Source organism: Lepidochelys olivacea, assembly GCF_965140295.1.
Source record: "Lepidochelys olivacea isolate rLepOli2 genome assembly, chromosome: 7".
NCBI lineage: Eukaryota > Metazoa > Chordata > Testudines > Cheloniidae > Lepidochelys > Lepidochelys olivacea.
The window spans coordinates 39,169,411-39,185,024 of NC_140417.1; the positions used below are offsets into that span (position 1 = coordinate 39,169,411).

Genomic DNA, 15,614 nt, shown 5'->3' on the forward strand with positions numbered 1-15,614 from the left:
GAGTTTTTATGATATTTTTCATTTACCCAAAAAGAAACACAATAGCTTCAGGGAGAGAAGACAAGACAGAGGTAGGAAATCATGAGTCAAAAGAATTCATACAAACACACCGTCATACATTGCACAATACATCATTGGGCTTGAGAGACTGAATTGTGGTGTAAACGCTGTATGAAGATATTGTATCAAGGCCATTTGCACTACTCTAGTAAAGCTTGCATGCTTGTTGTCTCTTACAATATTAGTTTTTCAATGTTCTATAACTTGGCTGTGAAAAATTTGCTTCCTTGTGGAGCTTATAATACCACACAAATCTTTACATTAGAAGTAATATAATATTTTTGCAGGACAGAACTTAAAAACCAAGCTTAGTTAAACAAAATTTTTAAAGTAATTACTCCATAATGTGGACTAATTATTTTTGGCAGGGGTAATTTTGTTATTTTTTAATAAGCTATTTAACTTTGAAAACTGCCAACTCCCATAGTTTTACATAAGGGTTTCCTATGCATGTGTGGACTACTACTTAATAGGAAGGTTGCCTCCTGGACTATCCCCTTCTCACCTCACAATTGCATGAGGTGACCTCCTCCCCTCATTTGTGATCAGGCCAATTACAGTAACATTTTATATATTTTTAGTTTCTCTTAATAAAAAGTTAGCAGCTGGAAACAAGGAAACCAGTTAGCACCAAGTGACCAGTCAGCTCCAGCAGCTGCTCTGTTAACAGCAATCTGGGATTCTCTGCAATAAGTCATTGATTGTCCCTTATCACTGTATAAGTGTAACTGACACTTCATATCATTTATATATCAGGGAGCTTTTAAAAACCTCACCAGATTAAAAAAACTACAAACAACAAATAACTAGAGTAATTTCCTCAGATCTGCCCTGCAGGGCAAAAATATGTTACTCATTTGCTAAAGATGGATTCTCAGTCTAGTAGCTTTGCTAATCACAGCCTGCCCCAAGCAGTAAAGATAACAACACTACTACAGATTTTCCTGTGGTGAGGTAAGTGAATGAGAGCTAGAGGGAGGGAAAAGGAATCCTTGTTACTGGGCATGACCCATAGTCTCGTCTCTCATTTGGTTTTCTACCTCATTGAAGCCTTCTAAAGTGCCTGAGCCTGTGAAGTGTTGAACTCCCATTCCCACAAAAGAAGGGTTTTACATGGGGGAGCACTGACAGATTACACAATAGGAATGGTCTATGACCAGGAATGAGTATTTCCGTATGTCATCCACTAATTGGAGTGGGGAAGAAATATAAGGCAATTTAAAGGTATGATTTTCAAAAGAGTATATGATTCAGGAGTTTTTCAAAATTCCACTATAAGAATCTGATCCAACTCCCAGTGAAGTCAATGGAAGTCTCTCCACTGACTTCAATGGAGTTGAATTGAGCCCTAAATATACACAATATTGAATTACTGCTAAGCAATCAAGACCAAGTATACAATTTTCATCTTTAATCACTTAAAGGAGACAAAATCCACACTCCTACTCCAAGGCCGAAACAGAATGCATAACATCATAACTAAAGATAGGAAGTTTCTCCCTTAAAGATACTGTTTGCAAAACACTTTAAAAACTTAGGAATTTCTCAATAGTTAACATATCAGAACAAATACTGGGACAATAAATTTAATAATAGTTATTTCTGGATTGCAATCCCCAGCAATAAACATCTAGAAAATTAACAATATAAGCCCCCGCAGAATCAAGCCTTCTACGATTATGATGTTTCAGAATGTCAATTTTTCTAACTTGCTTTTTCAATGCTCCTAAATAAGTCCATTTGCTTCAATGGGAACAGAGCCTGCATTTCTCTTGGGCAATAGGGCCCAGATCCAGGACCAAGAAGTTCTTTTTTGTGGGATGGGTTGTTTTTTAAACATTATTTATACTCCAAGCAGCATTTAAAATTCTATTCTTATCTCACATATCCAACTGTTACATTTGCCTTCCATAGTGGAAATAGCCTCTTATACTGAAAGTAATTGGAACTGCTGGAGTAAAGAGAGTTATTTTCATCTTGGCAGAGTTAGGTAACAAGATCTGGGTTTGCTCAGCATTCTTAAGTGGGTGAACAATGTGACCCTCTAGTTTACAAAATTAAAAATCTCGTAAATATATACCCTATTTGGCACAGCAAATCCAGCCACTCATCTATGGGAGTGGGAATTACTCATCCTGGAGTCAGAAGCTTTGAAAATACACATTCCTCACTGAAAGCCCAGAGCAGTCTTGCATGAACTCAAAACAAGCCTTGACTATATGAAAATATTTTTGAGGGTAGCTTAATCTCACAAAATGCCAGATGACTCCTAGCCTTCCACGAACCATGTCATCTCTGGATATTACATAAAAAGATGATGCCATCGACTGGGATCGAATGATCTCGTACTAACTTGTCGTTGAGAAGCATACCAGTTTCTCGCCTCAGCAGCAAATTTGCTCCTGATGTAACTCTTTTGAAGTCAATAGAGTTGCACCAGGAATTAATCTGATCCTTGTGTCTGGTAATTTAGCACTTCTGCAGAGTGTGGAATACAGTCATCAAAATAACAGAGATGAGTTCAGGAAAAGAAAAGGTGTACAGACTTAAAATAGTTAAAATACATGACTTAAAATACTCCTCAACTAGAATTTTACTACTACATATACATTTTTGTGAATGGCATAAGTAGTTCAAAGGTGTAACTACTAGGTAAATTGGATGGAAAAGGGGATCTAAAACAACTGTTTACAAAAAAAGAGTATATTTATAGTACTCATTTTCAGAGCTTGGAAAGAATCCATGATTGTCATGAGACTTATAGCAAATAAGACATTATTAGCAAAACTTACTTGTAAATATTTTGCATAGCCTTCCTGATGGTGATCTGACCAATATTTAAAAAGTAACATACTTCCTTTATAGCATAAACCACTGTAACTTGAAACCCAAATTTTGGTCTTGCATTGCTGACTTTGGTATGCTACCTGGTTTCATAGTAACAACCTGCATCATCTAGTAGTAGTAAATACATCTGCATCTTCGTGACTCTGTCTGAATTTGATTTGAGTGTAGAGCATTCATAGACCTCACTGCTATGATATAAAAACTTCTTCCACAACTGCCTCCAAAAGGTATCCAGTTCCCTGAACAACCAACAAATGCTGTGAGAACATCACTTGGTTTGTAGTTTCTGGCAAGCAGTGGGGATTGAGATTGGGCATATGCTTATTGTGCCCTATCCCATATTGCGTGTGCACACTTATTTAGTGTGGGGCTTTTATGGGTAAGGAGGCTTATCTGGTATAATTGCTTGGATTCTTGCGTGCATACCATATCACATTGTTTTCACCCATTGCTATGGATTAATTGAGAAATTATGGAACAAAATACACCCATTCTACTCTATATGGTACTTTGTTATACAGTCCAGAGAGTCTTTTAGATCAGTTGCTCTCAATCTTCCCAGACTACTGTACCCCTTTCAGGAGTCTGATTTGTCTTGCATACCCCAAGTTTCACCTCACTTAAAAACTACTTGCTTACAAAATCAGACATAAAAATACAAAAGCGTCACAGCACACTATTACTGAAAAATTACTTACTTTCTCATTTTTACCATAAAATTATAAAATAAATTGGAATATTAATATTGTACTTCCATTTCAATGTATAATATACAGAACAATATAAACAAGTCATTGTCTGTATGAAATTTTAGTTTGTACGGACTTCGCTAGTACTTTGCATATAGTCTGTTCTAAAACTAGGCAAATATCTAGATGAGCTGATGTACCCCTGCATACCCTCACAGGTATGTGTACCCCTGATTGAGACCCACTCTTTCAGACTGTGTATTAAAAAGTGACTTAACTCCCAAATTCCTACCAATTCATGCTCATGTTTAGCCTGCCCACTATTTCTCCCCTGCACAAATAAGAAAAACTTGATCCTGCCCATTGATATCTTCCCCTCTTCCTCCATTCCATAGTATAATCACATCACCATTAAAGTTATGTTATGTGCTGATGTAGGTTTTAAGATTTTTAACCATGTTTGCCAGTACTCAACTCTAAAGAAATAAATTTCACCATTGCTCACCCTGTGAAGCAGGGACCTCCTGGTGCCAACAGGCAGAGGGTACAGGAGTGCCTAAGGGTTACAGGGATTCCCTGAGTCTGGTATCCACATACTAGTTCTCCACTGAAACCAGTGTGCCAGTGCCCATCATACTTACTGCAAAATATGTGTACCGATAATATGTAAGAACTTATGTTTATATACTGTAAATTATGTTCTTGAGGTCTGAGTTGGGGCTGGTCACAAGAAGGTGATAAACAAGGGTCTTTCAGGCAGGAGATGCTTAGACGGAGATTCTAGACAGGAAACAAGCAAAATTACCCTTTTACAAGCAAAGACAACAGATTGTTGGAAATACATCTGGAGGTGCAGAGGTACACCCACTTATCCTTCACCCAGGGGACAAGCTGCCAGCGGAGGACCACAGCTGGTCCGGCTGTTTAACACTGGGAGAGAAACTTTGGGTGAGCTAACCTTTTTGAGAAAAAATGTCTTGTTTGTTAAGTTTAGGCTCTAAAAAGCATGTTATGATTTTATTTTATACGTAATCAGTTGTGTCCATTAATTCTACATGCTTCTTCAATTTTTTGTTAAATAAACTACTACTTGTTTTTACTAAAAAATATTTAAATACTGTGCGTTGAGCAGTGTGGTGATCCTGAGGTATAACTGGTAAGCAGGTGTGTACTATTCCTTTGGGAGTAGCGGGTCTGTGAATTCTGTGAGTATCCAGTGGAATGGGGTTGGTAACTGCAGGGGGACACTTTGAATGCTCAGGCATTCGAGTGTGCTTATTGTTAACATGTACAGACACAGCTGGGCCTGTAGAGGCCTGGAATGCAGTGCTTGTGTTGCCAGAGGTTGGTAGAGTCGGGGAACTGACCCCCCAGCAGGCACACCCAAGGTTTCCTCATGCTAAAGGCAGGTGTTAGCGAGATGCCTCAACTTTGGGTACCTCCAGGAGGTGTCACACTCACATTCCTGTCTTCATATTTTCTTGGTATGTGTTATCTGGGACTCTTTGTATGTATCTCACACACTCTTGCCAAACCAGCATTAAACCCTCTGCCAAAAGCACCTTTTTGTCAGTATAAGCTGTGTATACACTAGGAGGGTTTGCCAGTGTAGCCACATCAGTGTAGACTATGCTTCAGACTATGTTTAATTTCCTTCAGATAAATACTACTTACCTACCTCACAGGAATGTTATGTTTGTTAAATAATGTTTATTCAACCATTTTAAAACATAAAATATGTCATCATCATCTTCACTTCTCTAAGAGATCATCAGGAAAGATTGAGAGATATCTTGAGACACGAGGATGATACTCCGCCATACCAAATTCTTGGAAGTCAACAAGGTTCCAGAGGAAACAAAGTCCAGAATCAGGGCTCTGGTTCATCAATGCCTCCTAACTGCATTTTCCTCACTTTAATCATATTCCTTTAGTAACATTTGCAGCACTATCTTGTTTGTGTTACCAGAAAGCTTTTCAGCCTAATTGTGTCTGCTATCATAGACTAAAGTTGAAAGGGTTGTTCTCTGTTTGCAACCCCGTTAGTAAGGATACAATGAAGTCCTATTTTTAGAAAATAAAAAAATGCGAAATGTATGGACTTGAAACACTAGGAATAAGCATGAGCAGCGATCTTGATGGGTGAAGGGCAGCTGAGAGTAAGTTTATGTTTCAGATAGCTTATTTGTAGTGCCCTACCAAATTCATAACCATGAAAAACACGTCACAGACCATGAAATCTGGTCTCCCCTGTGAAATCTGGTCTTTTGAGTGCTTCTACCCTATACTATACAGATTTCACGGGGAGAGACCAACATTTCTCAAATTGCAGGTCCTGACCCAAAAGCGAGTTGCAAGGGGGTCACAAGGTTATTTTAGTGGGGGGTCACAGTATTGGGCTGACTTTGGAGCTGGGTGGCCGGAGGGTGGCGGCTGTTGGCCAGGTGCCCAGCTCTGAAGGCAGTGCCCCACCATCAGCAGCACAGGAGTAAGGGTGGCAATACCATGCCATCCTTACATTTGCACTGCTGCTGGCGGCATCTCTGCCTTCAGAGCTGGGCTCCCGGCCAGCAGTTGCCACTCTCCAGCTGCCCAGCTCTGAATACAGCACTGCTGCCAGCAGCAGTGCAAAAGTAAGGGTAGCAGTATTGTAACCCCCCTATAATAACCTTGTGACCCCACCACAACTCCTTTTTGGGTCAGAACCCCTATAATTACAACACCATGAAATTTCATATTTAAATAGCTGAAATAATGAAATTTACAATTTAAAAAATCCTATGATCGTGAAATTGACCAAAATGGACCGTGAATTTGGTAGGGCCCTATTTATTTGCTATGAAATATAAAAAATAATGAAGACCGAACAGTACTGTAAACACTGATGTTATAATTAAAAAGGAAATGTAATAGCTTTATAGAATAAATGCTTCTTCATTAGTCTCCTCGAGCAATCAGCTAATAAGGTGCTCCACACGGGGCACAATAATGCCATTGAAGTCAATGGAACTACTAGCACATCCAAAGATACACACAAGCATTACTGCTTGCTTGTTCCATCTACCTACTTAAGCACTTGTAATAGTGCTCTTCACCATAGTATCTGAACACTCCCCAGGAGCAGGTGGCCTGATTTTCCTCCCTATTTCAACTGAGGAATAAACAGACAGCTTTATCTCCACAACATTTAATAAACTGTAACCTTTTATCCCACGAAAAACACACTTGTTATCATAAACTGATTTATTCTGTATTGAAGAACTTGGGACTTTTCTGCCGCAGGCCAGTGGTGGTGAGACTTTTAGATACTACAGAGAGTGTACCCCTACACTGCTCTTTTGTACCCACTATCAAACTGAAAGTGCAGGGTCACTAATTTTGCAGTAGTCAGCTTGCCATTCCAGCATGTGCAGCACTAATAAAGGTTGGAGGAGATCATAGGAGAGAAAAAGCAGCCCTCCCCCCAGAAAAACAAAAAAAACCCAGTGGTTTCCTGCTGTGATCATCCCAATATTCCTGAACAACTGCCTCAGAGAAATGAAAGCCTCCTTGGCATGCAGCCTATTTGGGACAGATAAGGGATAACTTGATGCTTGAATGTCTGGGGCTCTTCTAGGTCAAAGTGAAGTGAAATGAAATCTAAACTCCAAATGTTAAGGCAGTTTAGCTGCCTCTTCAGCATCTACCAGCTGTACCTGTTAAAATTTAACACTGTGGCTGTTTAATTTTTTTCTTTTTATTCAAAGGTGGTGTAAAATGATAATGCAAGAATGGGACTGGGGACAGAAGAATAAAAATTAATAATGTTAAAATCGGTGCAATAATGCCAAAAAACAGCTTTTACAAAAGCATTTACAGCACAGGAGAGTGAACATAAAATCAATGGCATCTCTGATCTGAGCCATGATGAAATTATGCTAAGTTTATGCATTAAGAAAAATTCACATACAAAAAACCATGAAAATATAATTGGATTTGTCATTTCGAAGTATTAGTATCAGATATCCAGATAATAGGGGGTGACATACTCCTATGCTAATAAAGGGAGTTAGCCAAATAAACAAATGCTGTGTTTCTACTGTAAGGAAATACATGTACCAATGAAGCAACCTTTTCAGCACAAAAGTAATTTAATACTCAAACCGCATGAAAAGTGATCTCTATGGGAATAGCACAGCTGCTAAAATCCAAGTCAGTTTTTATTAAATCATCAGGATTGTTTATGTAAAACAGGGCTCTTTTAAAATGACCACCAAGAGGAAATCATTTGCTAACAAAAACGGATACCTGCATTTAATTTAATGGTGGCGGTGTGTGTGTGTGTCTCTGTGTGTGTACACAAGTATGTGTACATCAAAGCTGTACGTGGTCAGTATCTCTAGTCATAGGGTAGATGAACAGGAGGTGAAAAGGCTACTTAGGTGGACAGACAAATTTAGTATGAAATATCAGATTCCGTACTTTCAAAACAAACAGGATAGACTGATTATCTTTCTTTTATAAAAAAAACACATAGGATGACCCCCCATAGAGTACCTCTGCAAAAACATACTAGTGGAAATAAAGAGAAAATGACTTTTTTTAATGACCACTATATTGCTTAGCCACTCAAGAGAGTAGAGATGTGCTCCCAACAGAACTAAGAGTTTGTAAATTTAGCACTGGAGTTTTTGAAGAGAATATGCACATAAAAGTCCTTGAGGGCCTGGACTAACATATAAGCTATACTACAGGAGTGAGCGGTATACTGTATCAACAGAAGTTTCTCCAAGACAGAACTTTAAAACTTCAAAAAAAAAAAAAAAAGAATCCTCAGCCCCTCAAGATCTGTATTTTTAAATATGAAGGATGAGTTTAGTGTAGAGAATGGAAAGAAATTCCTGCAGTGAGTCTCTGGGTACACAAAACTTGACTGAATTAACAGAATTTCCATGTGTGCCAAATTTTGACTTAAACCACTGACTCTTCATATCGAGATATCCCAGTCAAGACCACTAGGACTTACACTACACAGTCCCAGAAATGTTGCCAAAGACAGTTTTCAAGGATACAATACAGGAAAACAATCCAGCAAGGAAGAGGCCTCACACAGACACATGAGTGGTATGTACCAGTTTTCTGGTAAGATTCACTTCAGAATCCCAGCAACTCCTGTAATCCATTAGTCAAGTCAGGATGTCAGCACTATCATGAAAACTAAGCACCTCTTTAATACTACACAGTTATAAAGGTAATTTTTACTTTATCCCTACATACAAGTTTTTATCAAGAAAGATCAGCTATTCACACTTTACCTAATTGCAACAGGCACCCAGTGCAAGTGTGTTAAAAAGAGGCAGAAGCAGACTTCAGAAATCATTTCTCAAATAATTAAAAAAGAAAGATTCTTCAACTGTACATTTTAAACTATGTCATAGTGTCTCTGGATTAACAGTACAGCAGCATGTTGTTCCTGGTGTCTTTTCACTGAAGATAAAGGGAAAAGCCCCATTATACTGGCTTCCTAACTTTGCCCATAATGTATTTATTTTTTTAGATGTCAGCATGCAACTCTGATGTAGAGAGACAGTAGGTGACAGACTTGACATCTCTACGCAACCCAAGGAAAACCAGAAAATAGTGTAGGGAGAGGGGAGTCAGACTAAAATGGTTTAATCTGTACCCAGGACATAGGAATAAGTATTGTGTTAGATCCCAGATCCTAAAGAAACAAGAAAAAGAAGCGTCTTTGAGTGAACCAACCTTAGATGCCACATGACCTGATTGTAAAACATTGCATATTCAGAAATAAAATACAAGCAACTCAGACTTACTTTGGGAGAGCAGGCTGTGCACTTGTCAAATGCAAGGCTGACAGGAAGGACATTATCAAATCTTGATAAAAAACCACGAATCTGGAAAGAAATAAAATGTACATTCATATCATGTAATTATAGCATGCGTATTTCCAAAATTCTAGCTGAGTTAGACATGTTCAGCAAGGGAATGATCATCCTATACCTCTGCAAAATCAGAGGGGTGCTAATTTAATGACCTCAATAGTCTGTTCTATTAAATCTGTACTGGTACAATATGTGAATTGGTTGATTTTTCTACAGACACATGTAATGGTAGGACAATACAAATGCGATAATATTTAAATATGAACGGAGGCACAGCACCACCTGCAGTTTGAACTTTTTAGTTAATGTTGAGAAAACAGCCAGCCATGTCATAACTTTCTTTTCCTGTGCATTTCCCTACCTTCTCTCTCTTTATAAAGACTTCAATCTGAAAATGTAAGTATTGTGCATTCCCGTACCAAATGGCAGCTGCTGACCTATTTGACATATTAGAAAAGTATAAAGAAAACTAATACACACACAATTTCCAGAGAATTGGTTCTGATAAGATATACACTCTGTACAGACTTTGGGTCAGGGACTGGGTCTTCCAATATGTTTGCAAAAAACCCAACAGAATGACCTGGATGCTGGTTGAGGAACCTTAGCACTATTACAGTACAAATAATTAACACAAGTGTTTTTCCTCTCTCCCCATTTTTTCTTCTCTTTTTTGGTAAATGCAGTTCATTCTTAACGTCATGTTGTACTTGACTAATTGTTAAAGTAATCAACTGCTTGAACACTGGAATTTTTTATACAGAACTAATTTTTTTCTATTATCTTCTTAGTTTGCTTTCCCAGATGAAGTTTCCAGGAGAGGCTCAGACCAGGAATACGTTTTTGAACTAAAGTGGATTAAGCATTTAGATGGTCTCTGCTCCAGAGAGCTTACAATCTCTTTATTGTGCGTGTGTAAAGCGCCTAATACAATGGGGTCCTGGTCTGTGACTGGGTGCCACTGCTATACAACTAATACAATAAAATACAATAAAATAATAACTAATTCAATGTTTTAAAGAAGTTCTTATAACATTTTTTATTATAGCTGACCATTGTGCAACATATTCTTCCCCCTCTATACACACACACAAAACAATGCTTGTGAGGCTGCATAAATGTTTACATAATTCCATTATATTTAAATTGCCACAACTATGCTTCAGAGTCTACTTTCTCATTTGTGAAAAATGTCTCATCTCTAGACATTGGATGAAATCTGAGCCCCATTGTAGATACTGACAACACTCAGTGAAGCCAGAATTTCACCCATTATGTTTTAAAAAGATAACCTTCCGCATGAGATCTGATTATACAATAATGACGTAAATGGAAATGTTAACCTGTCTGCAGATAGTCTGAAACAATAGCTCTCTGAGATGTGAACTATCCTATTCATCTCAGTGGGTATTATTTCTGAAATATGACGACAATTTAAATGTAATTAACCATTTCACTATTGAGCATTTTAGCAGAAACATGCCTATTTGTCATTGATGGATGCAGAGGGGCAGCTAGTTGCTCTCAAAGGTGACCAGCATGGGGATCAGGAAATTCAAGCCCTCATATTCCCAAATTTAAGTCAAATCTGGTCCTGTCCCAAAGGGGGAGGGAAAGAGGAGACCCATCCCTTCTCCAATGCCAAAAGCCTCAGTCTCTCTCATGGGGAAAAGAAAACAAAAAACAGCTTCCACACTTTCTTTATTTCCACTACCAGGTTGTCAAAGCCTCCAGTTTCCCCCAAGACCTTCTGCTATTCACTATCAATATAAAAATCAGCAACCTGCTGAACAGTGAAAATTTAGGACAGCATAGACTAAACTGTTCATTAGCAAAATATAAATCAAAACACAAAGGAGATGCTGCTGTTTGAACCTGACTAGAGAGGTGAGAGAAAGGCATAGAGGGAGTCAGTGCCACATAAATTATGTGGCAGGGGCCACAAAATTAAGTCTAATGTCACAACATGTCCAATAAAAGATACTACCTCACTCACCTTGTCTCTCACTGGATGTTCTGCTTCATACAGAATTGGAAATCAGTTGTTTATATCAAGATCATTCTAATTATTTAGCAGGTTCTACATTGCATTAATATTTATACATTATTATTATTACCTTACCCCACTACCACCTTCGTGTCTCTGATGGTTAGTCCTCCTATAGATGCTTCCAAAATGCTTGGGAGGTACTGACATTATTACTGCTTTTCACCATTATTATGTTGGCCATTTTGTAATTCTGTTATGCTGGGAAACCCATAACACTGCCACAGAGTACACTCAGGTCAGTAGTAATAGATTAATACTAACAGAGAACAGTAAGTAACAGCATCGTTCCAGTGTAAACTACATTGATTTTGCCATGTACTTTGGTAACTACTGTAACAATACAATTAAGTTAGCCATATGTGACAATATAATTACTCACAATCAATAGTTTATCAAAAAAGTGCCTCTCATTGCTCAAATCACCTTTACATCAAACATACGTTGCAACTGAAGGAAGGCCACATTTTTAAGTAACATATAGAAAGGTCTGAACTGGCAAATTGGACGGCTTGTACTCATACGACTTTTGTGCAAAAAGCTCTGAACCCAAGAACATTCTTTATCAAGAGGATCCATGCTCTATTATTTTGGTGAAAAGTAACAGTAACAGATGGACAAAATATATTATCCAAACTACAGAAACAATCTAACAGAAGTGAGCAGGTTTGCGGGAGTCAAAATCTGGTCCCACATTCACACCAGTTACTGGATTTTGGGGAGCTACATTAAAAACCAATACAGATAGAATACAGTTCAAACAAAAATAAAAACCTTTCAGACAAAAAAAAAGATAAGTTCAACATAAAAATATTGTATTTCATACTGACAGCAGCTGGCCCCAAATGACTGCAGAGCAATTCATTTATGGTATCAATTTCATCAGACTTGCTTAGTCTAGACACTTCACTTTAACAAGAGACTGGCAGAGGTTAACCTGTCTACTAAGCACTGAATCATAATTTCAAAGCCATAACTGCACATTAAATTACATAATGGCTACATCTGATACTTTTTAAACAGTGAACTTTATACAGCTGTAGGAAAATGACATCAGGGCAAGCCAGATATCAGGCAACATACATAACCTATGACAGTTGAATTTGTCCTCAGAGGCTCCTGATTTCCGTTTGTTCTCAGCATCTCCTGGGAACTAACTACAAAAAAAAAAAAAAAAAAAAAAAAGGCACGCCAACCCAGGAGAAGAGCCTAAATGCTTTTCAAAATACCTACTGCAAATGAAGCATAGCTTAAATAGAGCTATTAGCGGTCACAGCAGCAAGCAACCAGCACACAAAAGAATGTACAAGAATAAGCGGGAGCAATGACACCTACTAGAGTAAATCCCTACTCTAAAATAAAAAGAGCAGTCACAATCTGCTATGTCAACAATCCTGGGGTAAGAGTATGGCTATGCCTATTCTTAAACCACTGCTGCAGCTGTGCCGCTGTACCACTTCAGTGTAGCCACTCACTACAGCGATGGGAGGGGTTCTCCCGCTGCTGTAGTTAATCCTCCTCCCTTAGAGGGAGATAGCTAGACTGATAGAACAATTCTTCTGTCAACCTAACCCTGTCTACACTGGGGGATAGATTGGCTTAACTACCTCGCTCAGGGGTGTGGATTTTTCACAACCCTGAGCGACAGAGCTGGGTGAACTTACCTTTTTAGTATAAACCTGCACGAAGACTCAACGGGACAGTCCCTCTGCTGGTATAAATTGACAGCTCCATTGCAAAAGCAAGAGCCCAAATAGACACTGAATGCTATGTCTACATTTAAAAGCTACAGTGGTACAACTGCAGTGATACAGCTGTGCTGCTGTAGCACTACAGTGAAGACACTTAGTACAGCGATGAGAGAGGTTCTCCTGTTGCTGTAGGTAATCCCACCTCCCCCACAGGCAGCAGCTAGGTTGACAGAGAAATTCTTCACTGACCTCTTGCTGTCTACACCAAGGGGTACGTTGGCTTAACTACATCTCTCAAGGATGAGGATTTTTCACGTTCCTGAGAGACGTAACTATGCTGATGTAACTTTTCAGTGTGGACCAGCCCTTACACTGAGCCTGTACTGTGTCCGTTTGGGTCCTTGTTATTTATGGTCTGTCATGTTCTTTTAGACTACACTCTTATCTGAGAATTACTACAATGGTACATTGTGAGTGGTGGGCAGGGATTAACTCTGGTGTCCTCCTGCCAAAATTATTATAAACACTTAAAAGTTTTATTGACTTTTCCTTTTTTGATATTACAATAAAACAAATTAATTTAACCGCAGGACCCTGGGTTCAAGTTGTTACTTTAATGATCTGACACAGGCTTACAAATGCAGATCAGGAAGGAATGATTTTTTCTCCCGAATCCTCTCTCTTATCGCCCATTTTGTTTCCTTCTCCTATTTTTTCCATGGTATTCCTTATTTCTGCACCTCTCTCTCACCTATGGCCTCATGCACAAAGCAATCACCCTCTCTTCTTTCAAACCCCTTCTTCCAAGGATCAAACCTAAGTTAACTAAGAAAGAAACGTGTCATGCACTGATCATAAAACTATATTTAAAACCCATAATAACCTATACAACAGGACCATGCTCTGGGTTTATTTGTCTATCCACTTAGATCACATGGCCCTTGTAGCAGGGACTACCTCCTCTTCTGTGTTTTGAACAAACAAATAAGAATACTACAAATAAATTCAGATCTTATGCGGAGATTATCCTGAACTCACCCTCTTATGATAGAGAGTCTCCAAACTCAGGGTACTCATGCAGTCTGTGGCCATATTCTGCCTTCAGATGTACGTTGATGGATTTCCTCTGAAGGCAGAAGGTGGTCCTATCAGTATTTTCAGTTTTAAGGAGAATATTTCAATCTCAGTTCTGCACTGCGTTGCTTATTATTTCAATTAACCACTTGGTGGCACTGACATACAATATCTGAATTTATATATAGGCAAGTAACTACATTAACTTGCTACTTTTATTTTCTATTAAAAATAGATACCATATCAAATATTCTTTTCTTGTATTAAGCCTAATTTTTATTACATTGTCAGCTTTGATTTATGCAAGCAGCCAGACTTTACACATGAATGGTGTGGAACTGAGCATAATTGAAAATCAGGTCACAGAAGTCTCAAATTGGGCACCCAAAAACTGAGGACTACACTCCAATCCTCTTAGTCAAACTGAAAGAGAAGTTACTCACTCTGCTCACTAAATGTAATTTTTCAAAATGTGTCTCCCTATGGGTGCTCCATTTCAGGTGTGTGCACATGACTCATGCACCTCTGGTTGGAGCTTGTCATTTGCAATGTCTGTTCAGCCCACGCATGCACTGTTGATATCCTTGTGCCCTGCACTGAGGATATATCAAGCAGCACAAATGAACCACCCTCTGCTCCCTCTCCACCGCAGAGTCTCAGAAGGAAACTCTGAAGCAGAGGGAAAGGAGGCGGGTAATGGAGCACCCATAGGGACACACATTTCAAACAACTACAGTGACTGCACAGGGTGAGTAACCTCTTTCTTATTCAAGTAATGATTCTGAGTGCTCCACTTCAGATGGCTCCTGAGCAGTATCCCACATAAACAGGAGGGAACTTTGGAATCAAGTCCAGAACTGCATTGCAAACTGCCAAAATCAGATCTAGAGGCGCTGACTAGAATATAGTGTCTGGAGACCTATGTACCAATGACCATTTAACAGCTCTGCAGATCTCAGATACTGGAACATTCTCAAGTAGAGCTACAGATGTAAACTGCGACTTTGTAGAGTGAGCGAACACACCAGAGGGGGGTGGAATGCTCGCACCACCGTAACAAGCAATAATACATTCAGAAATTCATTTTGATAGTCTTTGGGTAGGAACCACAGAACCTTTAGATCTGCAAATGCAACTAACAGTCTAAGAGATTTCTGAAATGATTTAGTCCTACATAGGTAGAAGGCTAAACACCCTCCTGACATCTAGAGTATGGAAAGCAGTCTCCAGATTGGAATTATGTGGTTTTGGAAAGAAAACTGGTAGGTAAATTATCTGAATCAGATGAAACTCAGAAGACACCTTAGGAAGGAACTTGGGGTGT

At 38.8% G+C, this 15,614-nt stretch overlaps 1 protein-coding gene across 10 annotated transcripts in view; it reads right to left on the reverse strand.

The window, feature by feature from the left end:
* The window catches only part of ATG7 (autophagy related 7), a 270,223-nt gene that overhangs the window by 187,099 nt on the left and 67,510 nt on the right, over positions 1-15,614 (reverse strand). For 5 of the 10 annotated variants that reach the window (XM_084634635.1, XM_084634636.1, XM_084634631.1 and 2 more), the window contains exons 17-18: positions 9,410-9,490; positions 4,083-4,376 (exon numbers count right to left, since the gene is read on the reverse strand). In XM_084634635.1, the coding sequence (XP_084490761.1) occupies positions 4,098-4,376; positions 9,410-9,490 (360 nt within the window). In that variant the 3' untranslated portion in view covers positions 4,083-4,097. Of the gene's footprint in view, positions 1-4,082; positions 4,377-9,409; positions 9,491-15,614 lie in introns of those variants that run through there. The other 5 variants (XM_084634637.1, XM_084634638.1, XM_084634639.1 and 2 more) reach the window with 1 other exon arrangement.